Raw genomic sequence first — 20,865 nt, 5'->3', positions numbered from 1 at the left:
TTCTCTGGAGCCTATCCAGATGTTTCCCTCTCCTCCCGCCCCCCCCCCCTTTTTTTTAATTGCCTTTTGAGGTTTGTTTTTACATGCTGCAAGCAAAGAAGGTTGAGTAAGTTACTCCCAGGGTGCTAGTTAGGATTTCTTTCTACATGTACGCTTTCTACACTAACCCTGATTCTGGGCAAAAATGTAGTTTGTTAGCAAAAAGCTATGGTGCCAGACCTTGAATAGCTCTTGCTATTGGCTTAGAAGTAATTTATAAACTGGCATGTAATAGACACTTTTCTGAATGTCTTTTAGATAGGCTTAGAAAAGCTTTTCATTCTCCTGAAACAACAAACCTTCACCCATTGAGTTATTGGAGTAAACTGCAGATCTGATTCTGTTTCACTTCCTGTATTGTATTTGGAAATCGTTTGAATTTCTGACCTAAGCTAATTGCAGTGAACATTATTCAACCCTAATTTCCAGTCGTCATTTTGAAAAGCGAGCATCTTGTTGGTCACATCGTGAGGCTGGGCTAAGTGTGTGACCGCGGTTCTCCTGGAGCGGAATGAAGGCTCAGTTTTTCAGCCTCGTCACCGTAGGCAGTGGATTCTGAGGCACCAGTTGGCATTGTGTTCATTCGCCCGCAGTCCCCAGCCCACACGGCCACACTCCATTCAAGAGCGGTGTCGTGTTTTCTGTTAAGTTGGTGTGTTTGGTGCATTCAGGGCATTGGGCTTGATTGATCGATTGTGATTTAAAGCAGAGAATTCAGTGTCAGGTGACTCCCTTTTTTCTTACCACCACGTTGGTCTTTTTCACTGCTTACGTGCTTCGGCTCTGCTAGTTCCGCACCAGAGGTTTACCCGATGGTGAATTCTGGTGCATCTGCGGTAGCACATGAGTAGTTCTCTGTGGTGTCCTCATTTGTGCATTTTTGCATGTCTCATAACCTTCACATAAAATCCCAACCCGTGAAAGTTTATAGATGTTAGAAATGGTATGGTGAAATGCAAATACAGTGTTCCACCAAATGGCATTAGCGTAATCGTATGCAGAAGTTATTTGCCAGATGCTTTTAGAATAGATACACAGTTTGTAGGATTAAGTATTTCATCCCGCGAGATCGTTTTCCTCCCAAAGTCAGCTGTTTCTTCCTGTTTGGTAAAGTTTGTGTAGAAGCGTTCTACCTTCTCACCAAAGTAAGCCCTGTTTTCCAGCTTTTCTGTTTGGGGGCCAGAGTTGCCCACGTATCTGCCGTAGCCCCGTCGCCGGCCGTGGTCCGTCAGCGCAGCCTGTGCCCCGAGGACTCCTTTGCTCGCCTCTTGTGGCGCCTTCCACCGCAGCCTTGCCGATCCGATCGAGGCCCTCGGTCCTCCTTCTCCTTGCCTGCGCTGCTGTGGTCCCCTTATTCCCGGGCTCTGTCACATCCCTTCCAGCATCACATTAGCAGGGTGCCACTCCTCCACCTTCGGCCCCAGGGTCATTGGGCCGCCTTCCGGCTCGGCGAAGCCTTCGGTTCCCGGTGCCCGGATGTCACGTGGGGCTTCCCCATGCGCCCCCTGCAGCTGCTCTGCAGCCTCTCGAGTGACAGGCAGGGGCGTTTTCGGTCTACTTCACGGAGGAGCAGAGTGGGCCTCGGAGAAGCAGACACATTGCACCGTGGTCACTCTGTCCGCGGCAGTGGATCCAGGACTCAGACCCGGCTTCTGGCCTCAAGTCCAGGCTGCCGGTCACCCCAGGCTTCCTTTCTCCCACGGCGCCTGTGTTGCGGGGAAGTCCAGTCAGCTGAACCTGCCGCCCGCCGTTTTTGGCCTTTCTGCTTTCTGCCTTTCGTCCCTCCGGGCCTCTGCCCGCGTCCTGTTGGTGCTCTCCCAGCTCTCTCCTGCGTCGGGCGCGTGGGCCCAGCCTCCCGGGTCCTCCTGTCCTGGGGGGTCGTGCGCCTTCGCTGCATACCCTGGCGACCTCCTCCGGCTCGGCCGTGGCGTCTGGGTGGCGTCTGGGTACGACAGGCGTTCGTCTTCTCAGACCGAGCCAGAGACTGTGTCTTCTCTTTCTTCGCATCCCCGGTAACAGCCAGCAGAGGTCTTTGCTTTTGGTGAGCATTACCAGTGAATTAATAAGCCCCTTTATGGAAGGTGAAAAGCATGCATATTTAATCATTGCCAAATAGATTCAGTTTGGCTAAAATATGCTCTAAAATGGATTTAAAGATTGTTTTCAATGTTTATTTTTGAGAGCAAGAGAGAGAGCGAGCGTGAACGGGGGAGGGGCAGAGAGAGAGCCGCGCGCGCGCGCGCGCACACACACACACACACACACACAAAATCCAAAGCAGGCACCAGGCTCGGAGCTGTCAGCACAGAGCCCGACGTTGGGCTCAAACCCACGAACGGTGAGATCACGGCCGAAGCTGAAGTTGCACGCTTAACCGAGCCACCCAGGCGCCCCTAAGATGGATTTTTTATTGAATCCTTTGGTTTGCTTTGGTGTATTCAGCTGTATCCCACAAGATTTGAGATGTATGTATTTTCATTTGCACTCAGTTCAAAATGTTTTCTGTTTTCCCTTGTGATTTCCTCTTTGACCACTGGTTATTTACAAGCGTGTTGTTGGTGTTATTTTCCAAGTATTTAGGACTTCCCACATAAGCCTCCTGTTATTGATACCTAGTTTAATTCTGTTGTGGTCAGAGAAGATACCCTGTGTAATTTCAGTTCACTTAGAGGTATGGGGACCTCATCTGTGGTCCAGAATGGTCTCCTGTGATGAATGTGTTATGTGTAAAACACATAAAAAGAATGAATATTCTGCTGCTGTTCGGGGAAGTGTTCTATAAATGTCAGGTCATGTCAGTTGATAGTGTTGTTCGGGTCTTCTGTATCCTTCCTGATGTCTGCCTGCTAGGCTCTGCCCCTCACTGAGAGGGGATTGTTAAGCTCTCCAGCTCTGTTCCTCCTGTTGTTTCTAACATGGATTTTGAAGCAGATACTAACTAGGTTTAGATCTACTTCATGGTGTTCTATGCTCTTAAAGAGTCGACATGTTAGCATCATGAAATGTCTCTTATCTCTGGTAATATTCCTTAATTTGAAGTTTGCTCCTGAGACAAAGCCATTCCTGCTTTCTTTTGATTAAAGTCTGCATGATAGATCTCTTTCCATCCTTTTAAAACTGTAAACCTGTCCATGTGTCTTTATTTAAAGTGGGTTTCTTATAGGTAGGATATAGTTTCTTACAGATACCATATACACAGTCTGACAATACCTGTCTTAATTGAGATGCTTAAACCATGTACGTTGAATGTAATTATTGCTGTGGTTAAATTTACATCTCCTATAGTATTTTTTTTCCTATTTGTCTTACCTGTTTTGTTTCTTTTTCCTTTTTATCATGACTTCCTTGGATTGAGTTTTGTTTGTTTTTTCTAATGATTCCATTTTAATCATTCCATTCCACTATTGTCTTAATAGCTGCATCTCTGTTTCATTTTTCTTGCGGTTGCTCTAGGCTTTACATATACATCTTTAAATTTTCATAGTCTACAAATAATATTCTACTACTTTATGTATAATGAAGAACTTTTATAACAGTAGACTTTCATTTTGCCCTCCCATACTTTCTGCTGCTGTTGTACATTTTACTTATATATATATATATATATATATATATATATATATACACACACACACACACACACATGCTATAAATCTCACAATATATTGTCTTACTTAGTCTCTTCAAACTGTTACAACAAGATACCAGAGACTAAGTAGCGGGAATCTATTTCTGTAGAAGGGAGGCTGGGAGATCCAGGATCAAGTTGCCAGCAACATTAGGTATCTGGTGATTGCCTGGAGCCTGATCCTTGAATGGCTGTCTTTTTGCTGTAACCTCACATGGCAGAAAGGAAGAGGGAGCTTCTGGGGTCTCCTTATATAAGCGCACTAATCTCCAGCCTCGTGACCTAACCACTTCCCAAAGCCCACGCTTTCTAATAACCATCACCTTGGGGGTTAGGATGTCAACATACGAATTTTGGGGGAGCCACAGACATTCAGCCCATAGCATACATTGTTACCATTTTTGCTTTAAATAGGCAAAAATATTTTTGATGCACCGTCTTTGTGCTCTTTATTTCTTTTGTGTAGATTCAGATTTCTTCCTGGTATCATTTTCCTTCTACCCAAGAAATTCCCTTTAACATTTTTCATAGTACAGCTTTTCTGGTAATGAGTTCTCTAAGCTTTTAATTTGCCTTCAATTTAGAAAGTGTTTTCTGGGTAAAAGATTTTAGATTGACTATCTAATATTCTTTCAGTACTTTTAACAATCTCTCTCCCTTGGTGTCTCGTATAATTTCTGATAAGTCTGATGTTCATTTTTCCTTTGAACATAGTGTCTTGTTTTGTTTTTTATTCTCTTTTCACTGCTTTTCAGCAAGTTGATTATGATATGCATTGGCATAATTTTCCTTATATTTATTTTGGTTAGGGTTTGTTTAGTTTTTTGAATCTTTGGACATATAGTTTGTGTTAGATTGTGAAGTTGGTCAGCTGTTGTTTCTTCATCATTTTTTCCGTTCTCCTCTGCCCTCTGTCTGGGATTATAGTTACACCTAAGTTAGATGCTCGATACCGTCCCACAAGGCAGTGATGCCACGTTCAGTTTTTTGGGTCCCCCCCCATCCCCTTTGTAATATTTCTTGCTACATCTGCTAATATTAATCTTTTCTTCTGCAGTGTCTACTTCTGTTAATCCTAGCTAGTGTATTTTTAATTTTAAGTACTGTAGTTTTTCATCTTTGTAAGTTCCTTTTGAGCCTTTTTGTATGTTTCTCTCCTCATTATGTGATAATATCTCCTACCTCTTGAATATCTAGAACATGTTTATAACAGTTGTTTTAACAACTTTATCTTCTGGTACCATCATGTATGTCGTTTTTGGGTTTCTTTCTATTGCTTAATTTTTATCTTGATTATGCGTCGTATTTCACAAGTTCTTTACATTCCTAGTAGTTTTTGTTTCTTTGTTTTTTGATTGGATGCTGGATATTGTGAATTTTATGTTGTTGGTTCCAGGGTTTTCTAGTATTCCTTTAAATAAGGTTTGATTTAAAAGTTTTCCTGGGGTATAATTATAGTTACTTGGAGATTGCTGTCAGTCTAGGGGTGATTCAGCTTCACCGTAAGACTCTTTTTGAGGATTCTACCCCAGGCCATGTGTGTTAGGTCCTTTCACTGTAGCTAATAGGAATGCAGGGGCTTCCTAACCCTGCAGGAACCCTGCCTGCTTGTTTGCTGCGTGATTCCTTCCCCAGACTCAGGCAGTTTCCTCTTGCACAGACACAGAGAAGTCCTTGGCCAGTGACTAGGGAGACACTTTGTAAATGTCTAGATCCCTCTCTGTGTAGGTCCTACCTTGGTATTCTGTCCTACAAATTATAACCACCTTTGTGTCCTTGAACTCTTGTCTTTTCCAACTCAGCAAGACCACTGGACTTGGTTTGGGTTCCCCCTCTTGTGCTCTGGCCTCAGAGGGGTATCCCAACAGTGAGCTGGGATCACCGTAGGGCTTACTTCCTGTCTCCTTTTTCTCAGTGGTCATGGTCCGTTGTCCAGTGTGTGAGAGGCATCACTTCGTATATTCAGTCCAATTTTCTGGTTGTTGGAAGTGAAAGGGGAAATCTGATTTCTCTTAACTGCATCTTGGTTAGAAGCAGAACTCAAGTTCTTCTTTTTCCCCCCTCTAACGTTTTCTTTTTTCCTACTAAAACATGACTCCTGGAGGTAATAATGCGTAATTAACACAGCAGACCTTTTAAAAATCAAACTTTTAATAGAAGTGAAACTTTCTGATAGTTTTAACATCTTAAATATTCCCTGGTGTAAATAACAGTGGCATATGTTAAATATTTTCATTTATACTTTAATGTACCAGGAAAGAAATTATAGTACAATACCAGAAAGTGGTAAAATGAGCTCTTTGACATCTCTCCACCAAGACTGTAGTCCTGAGGATGTGATTGGGTTTTTTCCCCTCACTTTCAAACCTTGTAGCCAATTAAAAATAGTGCTTGGCTGTAAAGTTGCATTCTTTTTCTCCTAATTTTACTCTGACTTGGACTTAGTCTTATGGATGCCGTGGAATTGTGGAGCTTTAGAGCTGAAAGAAAGCATAAGAGGCCACTTGGTCCAGTGTTGTTATTACGTAGATGATGAGACTGAGCCAGAAAGGAGGGGACAGCAGGAGGGCCCAGGCACCGCCCCTGTGGTGCACGTCACTGTCTTCTCACAGAGCCACAGCGCCTTCCCTGACTGGAAACTGTCACCACCCTGTGGTGTCTTGTTGGAGGAAGATGGTGGGACATACATTCAGGGGCTGAAATGGCCAGTTTTTCCATACGAGTGGGATTTCATCTGAGTATTTTTATGTGGAAGGGTTTTTTCCCCGATGTAGGTATTATTATACAAGCAAATATCATTGTATGAATTCCTTTAAATAAAACAGCCATTTTTTCTTGATTCCTTTTTAATTTTTTTTAAGTTTGTTTGTTTTGAGAGAGAGAGTGTGAGCGGGGGATGGGCAGAGAGAGAGAGAATCCCAAACGGGTTCCACACTCTTAGCACAGAGCCCCATTCAGGGCTCGATCTCACAAACGGTGAGATCATGACCCGATCCAAAATCAAGTCGGACGCTTAACCACCTGAGCCACCCAGGAACCTCTTGATTCCTTTTTAAAGAAAGGACCTATTGACAGTAAGATTGTACCGATGGAATGAGGTAAAAAACTATAGTAAGTTTTTGTTGATCTGGGAATAGTTTATTAAATGCCCGTTAAATTTGATTTTTCTCCATTCTCTGTGGCAGAGGCAGGTAGCGTGCTGAAGTCATGGAGCGAGTGGACACCTCGGAGTTTTGAGGAGGACAGATGTTGGGCTGAGAGGGCCTGAGAGCAGCAGCGTCTTAGCCCTGAGAAGAGCGGGCGTTCTCGGCCTTCCCCTGGCGGGATGTTTGGACTTGGTGCAGAAAGGAGAGATGAGGGGCAGATTGAGTGAGGAGGCTGTGGGCGTGGGGGGCAGCGGGACTCGAGAGGCCTCCTAGACCAACACCGGTGCATCCACACGGGGTGGGGAGGAACGTGGAGTCAGGAGGAGCCGCCAGGTGGAGAGCAGGGAGGCCCTCCCTGTGAGGCGCGGGGGTGCAGGGAGCAGCGGGCGATTTCTCTGGGGGGAGTCCTTGCCCTTGCAGTCCTCAAACTAAAGCTTTAAGAAGTTGTAACAGAGGGTTCTGTGGAGGCAGAAGAGCCCGGTGGGAGCCCCTCTTACTGGGAGGCGCTCTCACGCGCTTACTGGGCGACAGGGTGGTTCCCGCAGCCTCCCTGGCTGTTCGTGCTTTGCCGGCCTCAGGCTCCCAGCGCTTCTGTGACCACTCCTGAGGGGGTGTTTCGGGAAGATGTAGGGAGCCCCACAGATCAAAGCTCCTGTGTCGTCTTCCTGTCGGTAAAATAGCAGCTGAGTCATGTCTGTCCATGCAAATTAGACGTGACTGAGCACGTCACTCATAGAGTTTACTAAGGAAAGTCTTCCTAGGCCTCGTTCAGCAACCTCTTACCAGAGAATCCCACCCGACTCTAACCTACACCTGTTGCGGTGGTTTGAGTCACTTCCCGTAATAAATTTCTTACTTCTTAACCAGTGTGTCTGTCTAGTTTCCCTCTCCACACAGTCCCCCCAACACACACACACACACACACACACACACACACACCTCTCCACTTCTCACGTTTTCATTGTGAATTAGGAAGAAAACAGAAGGTTTTGTCCTGGGCGAGGACAAAAGCAGGAAGAGTATGCAGTCATCTAATCCCAGGTTGGTTACCCTGAAAATCTGGTCAGTTTTATCTTTAAGATTACGCTGTGGTTATTGTGGACACCGAGGTTTGCCCAGCAGGTACTCGTAAAGCTAATTGGACCCTATGCCTCAGTATTTCAGCCTCTCTCCTCGTTCCTTCTCAGGGAAGCGACGTGGTACTCGGTGAAGAGCTCAGGCTTGGACTCACACTTCCTGGTTCATGTTATTTAGTGCCCCGTGCCTCAGTTTCCTTATTTATAAAGTGGGGATTATAATAATGCCTGTCCTGACACGGTTGTTGTATTAAATGAGTTTAAGGCACTTAACAGTTTCTGGCACAGATTAAGTTTTTCGTAAAAGTTACCCATAGAATTGCAAATAGTTGTTGTGTTACTCTTCATGGGCATTGTTTAGGTTGTCTGCATACCTCAAGTCTCAAATAATGACTTGTTTTCCAAGAATAGTGCTTACAGTAATACAGTCTGTGCCAAATAAAATGACAAGGAGAGACTGTGCCTGTTGGCAGATTTTTTTTCTTTTGTTCTAAAGGAAGTGTCAATAGTTTAGCTTAATTAAGTAATTGCCTTGCAAACATTGTTATCTGTAAGTGAGTTGCTGGGTAAGTTCTAAGAGCATAATTATTTAGTTTCATTTTTCCCAATGAGAGGGGACTCTTGGTTTTTTTGGACTTTTAGCTTGTTTTTAATGTGCATTAAAAAAAAGCTCCCGCTCAAAAAACTGATTTACTGCATTGTCAGTTTTGTAAACTGAATCACAGTAAGCTTTGAGTCCTTTAGCATTATTTTTCCCTTACGTTTGTTTTCTTAGGTAGCTGTGTTGAAGAGGACTGCGTTCTCTCTTTATTTTTTGTAATCCTTGTGGTCTCAAGCGAGAAGTGCAGGACGCGTGTCTTCCGTTTTCAGTTTAGGCCTTTGGATCTCACCGATTTCTCACTTGGTTCTTGCCATCTATGTCTGTGAATTGTGGTCACATATATTGTTTCTTGAGCTCATCTGGTAAAGGCTGTCTCGAAAATTTTAGGGAGTTTTTTTATTTTGAAGGCTTTTTTCCTTCATCATTTTAATAATTCAAGGTCCATCCCCCTTTTCACATACAAGTCTTAAGCTGTGAACACTTTGTGAAAATTGGAACTAGATCATCTGGAACAGTTGGGGGCCTCTGATACAGCATATCTGGATACTGGATGTGAAAGATGTTAGAAGATTCGTCTTTATAATACCATACTTACATTTACATATTTACCGTTAATTGCTTTGTTTCTATTATTGTTTCTTAAGTCACTTGAGCCATTTAAGGAAAAAAATGATTAATCTTCACATTTTACAAGAAGACCTATCCTGGAACAGTCTTACATAAACATGAGTGCTTCTTAAAAGTATATGTATTAGAACTTTAGATCAGACCTTAATAGAACTTCATTACTCTACGTTAGCTATTGTTAGACTTCAGCCTGAGGAATGCATTTATTCCATATACAAAACATAACTTCCTCAAATCTTCAGATACATTCCTTTGGTTTTACGTGGCACCGCTAAGAGGCCTGATTCATCTGTAACTGCTTTTTAAAAATCTGTGTTTAAGGAGGCAGCAAGGCAGAATCTAGTTGTGTATTGTAGGGAGTTAGTGTATCTTTGGTGTATAGAACCTGTTTGGTTCCTATTATTAGAAAAATATAATTGTTTTTTAATGTGTTATCTTACGTTGAATGCAAGTGCGTGAAATATATACCTACACTTTTTGGGTCAGGAGTAGGCAGGAAGGAAAGTTTCGTTTCTTCTCCTTTAACCTTGATGGGCCTTCGGGGATACTGAGCGACTCTTGCCTGTCTCTCTCAAGGCACTTTCTGCTTAGATTCTGACCTTGAGATGCGGAAATCTGTCCCTCGCTCCTTGGTGCTCTATGAGCAGAGGGTCCTAGGGTTGGTGTTGACAGTGTACTATTTAAATTCTCGTGAGGAGCTTCTGTGTGTCTTTGCCGTACTCCTTGAATTTGTTAAGGTGAATTTTTTTTTTTTTTTTTTTTTAAACTGCCCATGATGTTGATGGCTGCCTCATGGCATTCTAGAAGATTCATTTCACTTTTAATTGGGACTCCTTTGCAGAGACTGCCATTAGGATCATTGTCACAGAACCCCCTGAGTGTGTCTCCCATTTTGCTGTTTAGGAGATGTTTGCTGTGAGATCTCTCAACTGTGCTGTTCCAGGAATTTTGAGCCTTTCCAGTTATGGTCATTCGCACTTAGTCAAGTCCCCCCACTGGCAATGTTGGTTACCAGCAAGATGCCACTGTTCCGACCGTGAGTGCATCCATAATATCTTTCTCTTATTTGCTAGGCAGAAGATGGTGTTAGTGATTGCGAGCTGCCGGCTGGCACCCTGGCAGAGCAGGAGTAAGTGAGTGCTGTTCAGCTTCCGGTCCTGTGAGTCTGATGCCTTTTCCTCCATGTTTTGGCATCACTGCCAAACACATGCATTGAAATCCTTCATGATCATCAGTTTGTCAGATGATTATATTGTTGCAAAGAGTCTGTCCAGGTCCTTCGTATCTTTTTTTTTTTTTTTTTTTTTTTTTTTTTTTGTCACCTTAGTGTATGTCCATTGTGATGGGGACAGAGGCATTGATGTTGGAAGAAGGCACAAATGTATCAAGGCAAGACTAGTGATTTTAGGTGTGGTGAATGATGACAAACTGCTCAGAGGGAAAGCTTTTCCAGAATGCCGGTGGCGTCAGCCCTGTGCTGCACGAGCTGTTGTTCAACAAACGACGTTTGGGCCCAGTCCTGTGGTGCCGCGTGTGTTCTCCACAGTTTACTCGTTATTATTTTTTTATTTTTCTGTGGATTGCTTTATAGCGTGGTGTGCTGTTGCTGTCTGCCACACCTATGTTACAGGGTAAGAGGAAGTTTTCCATTTGCTTGCACAGTGCATCACAGAAGTATGAACCCCCGAAATGCAACAAACCAATGAGGTGGTGGGCAAAAGGTGGGCAATCTCGGGAGCACCTTTTCTACTGTCTTCCTCTCCGTGGGAGTGAGTACCGCAGCCCTGAGCAAGACCCGTATGCATGGCCGGGAGACAGGCAGAGAACGCCGTGGAAAGGAGGTCCCACCTGTTGGCATTGAACTGTGGAATTGGGCCCCCGCCATCCTCAGACTCAGTTGTGTGGCCTGTAACAGAGAAGGGTGACTTGGAGCCATCTGACCCGGTCTGTACGAGAACGGTCGTTACGCTTTATGACCGGGACCGAAAGACAGACCCCGTTGTACATCTTCCTGTATCTGCATCTACCTTGTTTGCTGCTGTTGAGTGAGGCCCTCACATTTGCTGTATTGTTTGAGTCCTTTACTTCTAAATCTGGTGTCATGGCCAGAAATTCTCTGTGTACTAAAGAGCATTTCAGCATTAAGTCCTTGAGGTAACAATTTATTTTATCGGAAGGTATGTGTGGCTGCATATGTGGCTGACAGTGGTGGTCACAGCATCGTCTGTTAATTTGGCGAACGTTTAGAGTCCACCCCGAGTGAGATAGCCAGGCACTTTCTCCCTCTGTAGAAAAGTACTTCTGCAAATTGCCACGGTAGTTAAAATACCACAGGGAGGCTAGCTTTGGATGTGTGAGGTTACCGCTTATGGTCCCAGGTCCTTTGTCCCTTTGCATAGAAAGTGCCCACTTGTAGTTCCGGAATGGAAACTTGTACAGAAGGGGACAGTGAGAGAGGAGGATCCTAATTGCAAATATAAGTGAATTTGAGCTTAATCTGCCCATATTCAGGTTTATGTAATATTTCTCTTCTGGTTTCCTTACAAAATGTTGTTTTTCACTGGGCTACTAGTTAGGTGTATTCTGCTAAGAGATTTCACATCTAATAAATCCAAGGTAAGAAGGACTGTAATAGGTTAGACTGTTTTCCCGCAGAGTAGGGGGATGCATTCGTCCTCTTAGAATCCCCAGAGCCCCAGCATTTATTATGAGTTGAATTTAATTCCAGCATGTTTAGGTACAAGAAAAACATTTACCAATGAAATGAAATTGTTGGAAAAAATGGTTTTTATTAAGGAAACCTGATTCCTAAGCATGGAAACCGAAACCCTTAAATTCCGTTCAGTTAAGTCACGGGCTTTGGGGTCAATACTAATGATTTGGATGATCATCAGAAATGTCAAATGGCGAGTGATTGAGTTGTAGCTTTTTCTTTATCCCATGAAATAATCATCGGTATTGTTACTACATAACTGATCCACTTTGCATTAGGGCGATCACTCAGCTGACATGAATTTCCTGTGGTAAATTGGTACGGTACCCAAACGATTAAGCCCTCCGTTGCGTTTGACTGCCTCCCCTCCCCCCTCCCTTAGTCTTGGTTCAGGGTTTTTATGGTGTATGATAAATGAGCTGTTAACTAATTTTGTGTCGAAGTGAAATAGAAATTTGGATTATTGGAATTTATTATTTGGGGGCATCTGGCTCATCCTTGTTTTTGTTTGTTAAACAGGAAAAGGACCAGCGCAGCCTAGACATAAACACTGCCAAGTGCATGTTGGGACTGTTATTAGGAAAAATCTGGCCCCTTTTTCCAGTTTTTCACCAATTCTTAGAGGTACCAAATTGCTATTTTATGGAATGTATGTTTGCTTGCTTAGAACTACCAAGTATACTTTATTTAACCATTTCACGTAATTTTGTCTGTTGTACTTTTCTGCCTTTAGGAATTATGGTGACGTGTAATTGCTGTCCGTGAGCAGTTACCCGTTTTCTTGGGGTGTGTCTGTGTGTGGGGTCATGTGTCGCATGGCTCCCCGGCGCAGGTGCAAGCGAGACAGCTGGAGCTCTGTCCTTTCCTTTCTCTCGCCCCGCTCGGAAAGCTTTACTGCTGTCAGGATTTCCTACTCTGCATGAGCAAGATTCACTTTCTTTTGTGGCTCTAGATGAATTTCCACTTTGAGTGAGCAAAGGTTAAAAAACAGCCTTCTGCCTTCTTACTAAAAGAAGTTTGTGATATATTGTTGTCTAGTCTAGATAGATAAGAGATCTGTCTTCTCTCCAGGAACTTGGGGACCTAGACCAACCTGAGCGTTAGGCGCACTGGCAGTATCCCCCTCAGTTTCCACTTGCTTTACGTCTGCGTTAGAAAAACGCCAGCGTTTCACTCCATCGTTGTTTGTTTGCTTTAAGTGTTAATGATCACAAGTGCTGAGCTGCTGGTTCTCAGGAGCTGGTTTTGATGCTGTGTGATGCTGTAGGACCTGCGAGTATCGGAGATGCAGGTTTGAGCTACTTGGGTTGTCCTACATGGCATCCTTCTTGCCCTCCAGCCCCAAACCCTTTAAAAGGTGCCCTTTGCTTGAAAGGATGAGGGTGCCGAGTCCTTGAGGAAAGCTCGGGCCGTACCCTGACCGGCTTCACTCCTGCCGTAAGCTTCTGTGCAACCCACTTTTTGTATGGGTCCGGAAACACTTCCAGCTGATACGATTCTTTGAGGACTGTTACTAAAAATTGCTTTTGATGTTCCTAACCAGGACTCCTCAAGACAGGTCTAAAAACTCTAGTTTTACTGTGAGAAGTGTCTGTTTACATGGCAATCCATGTCTGCAAATGGTCTGTTCTAATTTCTCTGGCCATCCCATGACATGTTAGCTTTCTTTGGAAAATGAGTAGAAATAGGTCCTTGTTCTTGGAGTTGAGGAGACTGAGCCTGAGTGGGAGGTGCGTTTTAGCTGAGAGACCTTGCCGCGGGCAGGTCTGACTGCACAATTCCAGAAGCATCTTCAACTGTTTCCGTGACCGATGTTTGCTTTGCACTGCTTAGAAAGTTCAACTTGTAGTCTGTGCTTTGTTCTCTCTTTTACATTAGTTTGCTTTTTTTCTTTTCAAAGGACACAGCGATCCTTTCATTTGAGTTTCTCTTGTGTTTGCATCCTCAAAACCATTGGCTCAGCTCTTTGGTTTTTGATGTACTTGTATATTTTTCCGGTGTTCCTGATTTTTAGTGGTTAGGATTCCAAAGCCGTTGAATCTGGGTTTTAGTTTTCAGTCTTTCTACAGGAATCGTGTACTTTAAAATATACCTGCGGCATATTTCTTGTCTAAGAGGAATAGAAAAACCACTTCATGGGTATCCTTGATTTGTTACTTTTGTGATCAGATTCAAGTTTTGAATTGTTAGAACAGTAACTTTCTTCAGTGGCTGGACAGAGCAGCTAGCTCTGAGACCGCTGGTAGCACTTCGTAAGTTCTCGTAGAGTAAGTCGCTGCTGTGTGTACTTTGTGCTGACACCCGGCAGTGAGCCGTGCCGCTCAGGACAGCGTTACTCGTGGGAGTGGCTCTTTCTCTGGCCCCTGCTTTCTGCCAAGCACCGAGTGAAGTACTTTACATGAATTCTCTCTTTTAATTCTTGCAGTATCTCTGTGAAGTAGGTTAATTACCTCTTTTTTGTAAAAGGACTTCTGCAGGTTAGGAATTTCACTTCTAGGGACAAAAATCACGTTTCTTTGGTGTGCTTGTCATTTTGTGTTGAGCCCTCATAATATTTTCCTAATGCAAATTGTCATCTTCAGTCCTCTTGCTCTCTCTCATCCTTGTCCTAGATTGGTGCTTAACATCCCTCAAGTGGAAAGAGTTAACCTTCGTGAACTTGATTATGTTGATTCATACAGCAGTTGAAACCGTGCCATTTGTTAATTCTGAGTGTCGGTAATTCATATTACTTTTCCCTCCATCAGCAATCAAAATATAAAGTTATTAACAAAGACCAGTGGTGCAATGTGCTAGAGTTTAGCAGGACAATTAACCTTGACCTCAGCAACTACGATGAAGATGGAGCGTGTAAGTACCGGCGCTGGGCGCCCTCACACCCCCGCCACCGTGCATTCGCACATCCATCCCCCTGTGAGGAAGAGCCTCATAGCCGTGTTCTTTTCTCTCTCTCTTTAGGGCCAGTTTTGTTGGACGAGTTTGTGGAGTGGTATAAAGACAAACAGATGTCCTAGGACTTTATGCATAGCAGCGAGAGAGTCACTGTTACCACAGATATGTCAACCATTAGCCATAAATTGCTGTTTGTATCCAAGCGCATGCTGCTTTTCTTGCACTGTCTCCCTTCTGCAGGGACGTTGTGGTGTTTGCTATTGAACGGGTCAGCTCTGCTTGCTGTGTAGCATTGTTCTCTTGGAAGGCTGCTTTGCGGTTTGTATTTACACTACAGATTGGTGAATTTGCCAACGTCCTCACTGTGATGATGTGTATATTGCTGTTTAAATTTTGTATATGTGTATAAAAAGAAAAAGCTTCACCTAGAGATTATTTCTGCAAAACTGTATTGTAAAAATAATTTTTGTGGCATATTTCTTAGTCCCTTTTTTCAGACGAACCAATTCTACTTTATTTGGTCTCAAATGTAGCATTTCAGAAAACAAGAGAGAACAACTGTTACCACAAGCAAATGTTACCTGAATTAACCTTCTTGTTTAAGAGGCCAACTTTCGTGAAGCAGGTGGGAGTCATAAATTTTCAGAGGCATATACCAAATATAATTTGGTTTACTTAAATATGAGCGCTTTTAAACGACGGAAGTTCTAATTACTTGAACATACAGACACGCACCATGCCACAAGCCTTTCCACCATGCGAGGTGTAGGATTTTATCCTCTGAGGTTAAAGCCGGAGTAGTTCGAATATAGGTACACGTGAACAAATGAAAATCGCACGTTTTGAAAAGAGCTTGAAACTCTCGTAAACTTCCTTTAGCGGTTCTGTTTCTCCTTTTGCATTCTCCTAGTCAGTGTTGGGTCTGCCGATGCTTCCCGTGCCATTCGAAGTAACCTTGATTTCGCCTCCTCCGTGGAAGCCGAATGGTTCGCTGGCAGTTTGTCACCGCAGAGCACTTTTAGTTGTGGTTTGGATTTTCAGTTAAGCTTTCACGGTGTCTAATTTTCTAGTTTTTTGGAAAAAGAACTCTACTGTAAGCGAGAGGTTTCGTTTCGTTTCGTTTTGTTTCTCTCATGCTAGGCTTTCCCTGGCAGAATGTCCATTGCAGGCAGTGGACACGAAACCACCAGCATTGAGCTAACTTTATTACGCAGTAGGACCTTTCCTGGAGGGGCCACTCGTCATTCATTACCTGGGTAATTTGTACAGAAAGGTGATAGCCATTATTTATGTGGATGAGGAAACAAGAGTAAACAGGACGGTATTTGGGGGTTTGTATGCTGTGTCTTTTTTTTGCCCCCCCCCCCCCCACCCTTGCCTTACCCTTCTTGAGGAAATTTTTAGGTAACATGTTTCCCCTCAACTAACTGGTGCTATTGAATGCCTGATTTAGTCCCTAAAGTTTTGTGAAAACGTAAAAGTCTAATGATATAAACCAAGTAAAAAGCTAATGGTGCATTTGAACAAATGAATCCTATAGATGTGAGCAGGATCCATGATTAAATAATGATTGGAAGAGGTTTGGGTTATTTCAAAATCTGGCCAAAAAAATCTTTTGGATTAAATGTGAACCTTTAAATGGCATTAAATGAGTGAAGCACACAGACGATGCTACTCTTGACCACTATTTCACAGTTTATTTGCAAACAGTGTTCAGATTTTCATATTATTTTTTTCCCTAACTGAACCACCAAAGACAGAAATTTTGTATGTATATACGGTGTGTGTGCATATACAAAATCATGATATGGTAGAGTGAAATTACTTCCTTTTTCTACCAAATAGAAATGTTTGGTTTGCTGTGAAATAAACCAGAAGTGTGAAAAACTCTGTAGTGATTAAGCATACTTGATCATTCCTTGCTTAGGAATTGTAGACTCACTTCTACCTTACAAATTCATACCAGTTTGCACAAATTAATACCTGAGAAGCATAGAAGGTGTTGATGGCAAGCACAGCTCTTGGGACCGATGTGTTGCAAGGGGTTCCGTTCCAACGGGTGCCTGTTACTCCAGTGGCGATTGGCCATCGCCAAGTCTGAATTGGTGAAGAGCTTGATTTGTTTCCAAAAGTATCCTGTAAAGTTAAAAAAACAAAAACACACTTTAATGGCCACAGTTCTTAAATTTGATCAATTACAGTTTTGTTTAAACAAGTATGAATCACAGATAAAGTTATTGTAAAAGTTATTGTTAGAAACTGGAGAATGTTTTAACACTAAGCACAGTTAATCCTAAAATAAAAGGATTGTCATGGGGAGACGTTACATTTCATCCATAGTGACCATTTTGATGATGGGCAGAAAACCCGAGTGAAAACTGTTCGTGGTACAGAATGTGAAAGTAGGTATTCCAACGTGATGATAATCTTGCATATTTAGAAAACTCCAAATAACTTTCAAACTTCCTTGAAAAATAAGCCTCTGTGACTGTGGAGTGCTTGCCCTCAGTTCTTGATTTTATGCAGTCAGCACTTGTTTCTAGGGAGCAGAAAAGGGGCCAAATGAGTAATAAGATACTTTTCTCTTAAAAATGTTCCTAAGTTACATAAAATTGAGCAGTCATCAGACACTTATTTAGTGGTTAATGTTAAAGAAATTAGGGTGCCTTCTTCTGGTTTTTCTTTCTTACCTGTCTACACCTTTTCTCTCTTTCCACTGTGTTTTGAACTACACATTGCAATACTCCGTTGTCATGGAATACAACTTTTTGGTGTTTCCTGGTAGGTCAGAAGTTTCATGATTTGATTTGCCATGAACACCCACTGTAATGTTACGTGCCGCTTTTTTGAAACATGAACTCTGAATTAAGTTTTTACAAAATCTGACCAGACACCCCTCTAGATTCTCATTTAACAACGGACATCTGTTGCCTCTCAAGTCTCCATTTTAACAGTGCTTTTGAAGTTTATACAGAAAGCTTTCCAAGTTAGTTTGTGCCCTTGGTTTTTATTCTTACAACTGCTAAAATACCTCTGTAAGCCTTATCTTTTATTCTTTCATATGTTGTATAATAAATGTATAGAATTCATTGACCAACTAAACGTTGGGTGTCTGTAAATGAGACCAAAACATGGGTTGCTTTTTATCATAGAATCCTTTCCCTTGGGGGTTACTGTTAAGTGGACAGCAGCCAACCTGTAACTGTGAACGCTTCGTGTCGTCAGTATTTGCATTACATCCATAAACGCGTGCAAGTCCTGTGACTCCAGCTTAACTACAATACTGTTATGCCACCTAACTTGAGTACAGCAAACTGGTTTTAGGTTTTCATGGAATTGATGTAAAATGATATCCCATAAATAAAAAGTATTTGTGTTTGGTTTCAGAACTGACTTGTCAATTCTTTCTTCACTTCCCGGGCTTTTGCTTCAAAAACCACTTAAGGTAGTTCCAGAGTATTTTTATCTTTTATTTTCTCCTCTCCCTGCCCCCCCCCCCCCCCGCCAATTCTTTATATTAAAGAATTTCAAAGCTACAGAAAAAAAAAAAACACGGAAGAATACAGTGAACACCCATCCATATACCTGTCACCCAGATTTTCTGCTCGTTAACATTTTGCCACCTTTTCTGTACCACCGAGTGTGTGGGTGTGTGCGCACGCACGCACACACACGCGTGCGTACGCCCTTCTCTGTGGATAGGTACGCTTGTTTCTGAACTTGAGAGTAAATTACATTATGAAGCTCCAGACCTCAAATTTTGAAACAGGGACATTTTTATAACCGCAGTACAGTGATCACACTCCAGAAATTTAACATTGACCCAAGACTATTACCTAATATACAGCACAGATTAAAATCTCTCTGTTTGTACCGATATTGGCCTTGATAGCAATTTTGTTTTCGTAATCTGGAGGAAAGCGTTGAGTCTGGCTGTCATTCCTCTTTAGTCTCTTTTAAGCTAGAACGGTTCCAGATGCAGTACAAACGCTCCTCAGCCAAACTGTGATAAGAAGATCTACAACCGCATGGTTATATATTTCTAAAATACTGAGCGGTTAACAGAGTGTCTACTATGTGCCAGAGCCGGACGGAAATGACCACTTTTACTGCCTCCAGCACTACCGTGCGGTTAGTCTCTAGCGTGTGTCAGTCCTGGTTACCGCTCTCTGAAAGTGTCTCACGTTAGAATATCCGCTCCCTGATGGCAGGACCTCTGGCCCGGAGTGGGTGTCCAGAAAATGTACGCGGAAGGAAGCAAGTCACACAGTTGGCACTTGGCAGAGAATTGCCAGGAGCTAAGAAACCTCACGTAAAGATGAGAAGATCCTCAAGGACTGATCCAGACTTTAAGACTCCCAGAAGCTTGAAAGTAAGACCGGAGGTCGAAGACAAGATTCCTATCACACAGAATCCAGACGTACTCTGTTTAAACTGGTGCTGTCGATGGTGTTTCAGCGATAATTTGGACCAAAAGCTGAGGATCAAATCAAGAAGATACTCTTGCAGACACCTACAAAGGCGGTGGGTGGAATGAAGGGAAGAGCTTAATTCTATATGGATAGTAAGGAGTGGGAGGTGGCCAGTGTTAGGACCGAGGACCCAACCTGGGATACAGCAAACAGCAGAAAACCACAGGCCGCTTCATCCAGTGCTACAAAATAGGAATATGAGATGTGTTTCTCTGGGCAATACTAGTCTATATGAAAATTCACAGGACTTGAGGGGTGCCTGGGTGGCTCAGTCGGTTAGGTGTCCAACTCTTGATTTCGGCTCAGGTCACACACAATCTCATTCGTGAGATTGAGCCCCACGTCGGACTGCCCTGGCAGCATGGAGCTTGTTTGGGATTCTCTCTGTCTCTGTCTCTCCTCCTCTCCCTCTCTCTCTCTCTCTCTCTCTCTCTCTCTCTCTCTCTCTCTCTCAAAAATAAACATTTAAAAAAATTCAGAGGAATTGAAATAAAGTTCTCCAGCCATGTAACAAACAAGGTAGACTGGGGAGAGAATAAATCACTAATGCCTGCTCAAGACAAAAAACCCAGCTGAGGTCCGTTGCAGCAGACTTCCGAAGGAAAAAGGGTTACAGGGTGCACCTGGGTGGCTCATTCGGTTAAACGCCCAACTTCAGCTCAGAGCATGATCTCACAGTTCATGAGTTTGAGCCCTGCATTGGGCTCTGTGCTGACAGCTCAGAGCCTGGAGCCTGCTTCGGATTCTATGTCTCTCTCTCTCTCCCTCTCTGTCCCTTCCCACCCCCTCTCAAAAATAAAAAAAAGTTTGTAGGAAGTTTGCTTCAAGGGAAGAGCATTTTTAAAGACCACTTTTTGCAATAAGGGGATGAAGAGGAAAGTGAACTGAAAAATGACAAACACCCACAGGAAAAGACGGAAGGTCACCAAGTCCACCCCAGGGCTACAGAAGTGAGGAAGAGAATTAGCTACTTCTGGACAGCACCTTTCTTGCTTTCTTTGAACCAACAGGGAGGCAGGACGTGTTCTCTGTGGTGCAGTATGCATTACATCATCCTATATGACTCGTTTGAACGTTATCCCCAAATCTTAGTGTGAAGAATAACTTTCAGGCAGAAGGTGAGAGAAAAACTTTCATGATTCCTTTAGAGAAGAATTGCCAGTGGAACTTCGTTACAGCTAGGGAGGAAACAAACCTATCACGTAAGGAAAGAACACATCAAGCTTGCTGGCCCTGTCTACTTATCTAAGCATTTAGGGCAGAAGATAATCCAAAATAGACCACTTTTACCACTTTTGACCCATTCAGCAAAAAATAGTTTGGGTTCCCCCCCCCGAATTCGTTCCTAACGTTTATCTTCAATTGCCATAACAAAAAATAAAATCATCCCGTGTGTCCAAGTACTTGCTTAGAAATTATGGTGAGTAAGTAGACTATGCTGAGAATAATAATTGGAGACCGAAAAACAGAAATTGTCTGTAGTAATTAAATGGAAATGTCTTAAAACATCATTTAAAATGTAAATCTCTTCTCCTGGAGAAGTGTATTCAGTCCTTTGAAAAAAATTCCTTTGCAATCACTCCCTGAAGCATGTGGGTTGTGAAGAACCAGGGCAGGAAGGAAGTAAGCTGAGGAGCGTTTGTGTTTTTCCAGAGACATCTCGGAATTGCC

At 43.0% G+C, this 20,865-nt stretch overlaps 1 protein-coding gene across 12 annotated transcripts in view; it reads left to right on the top strand.

Moving 5' to 3' along the window:
• DCUN1D4 (defective in cullin neddylation 1 domain containing 4) overlaps positions 1-18,111 on the top strand; it is an 85,704-nt gene extending 67,593 nt beyond the window's left edge. For 11 of the 12 annotated variants that reach the window (XM_086705083.1, XM_086705081.1, XM_086705092.1 and 8 more), the window contains 3 exons: positions 12,350-12,454; positions 14,578-14,680; positions 14,789-18,111. In XM_086705083.1, coding sequence (XP_086561209.1) covers positions 12,350-12,454; positions 14,578-14,680; positions 14,789-14,844 — 264 coding nt within the window. In that variant the 3' untranslated portion in view covers positions 14,845-18,111. The remainder of the gene's footprint in view (positions 1-12,349; positions 12,455-14,577; positions 14,681-14,788) is intronic. The other variant, XM_086705082.1, reaches the window with a different exon arrangement.
• Positions 18,112-20,865: the final 2,754 nt, after the last annotated feature.

This window comes from Puma concolor, chromosome B1 (genome assembly GCF_028749965.1).
Source record: "Puma concolor isolate L17-30 chromosome B1, mPumCon1.1.hap2, whole genome shotgun sequence".
NCBI lineage: Eukaryota > Metazoa > Chordata > Mammalia > Carnivora > Felidae > Puma > Puma concolor.
Note: the sequence above shows the minus strand (reverse complement) of the source record. Positions and strands in the feature narration are given on the sequence as shown.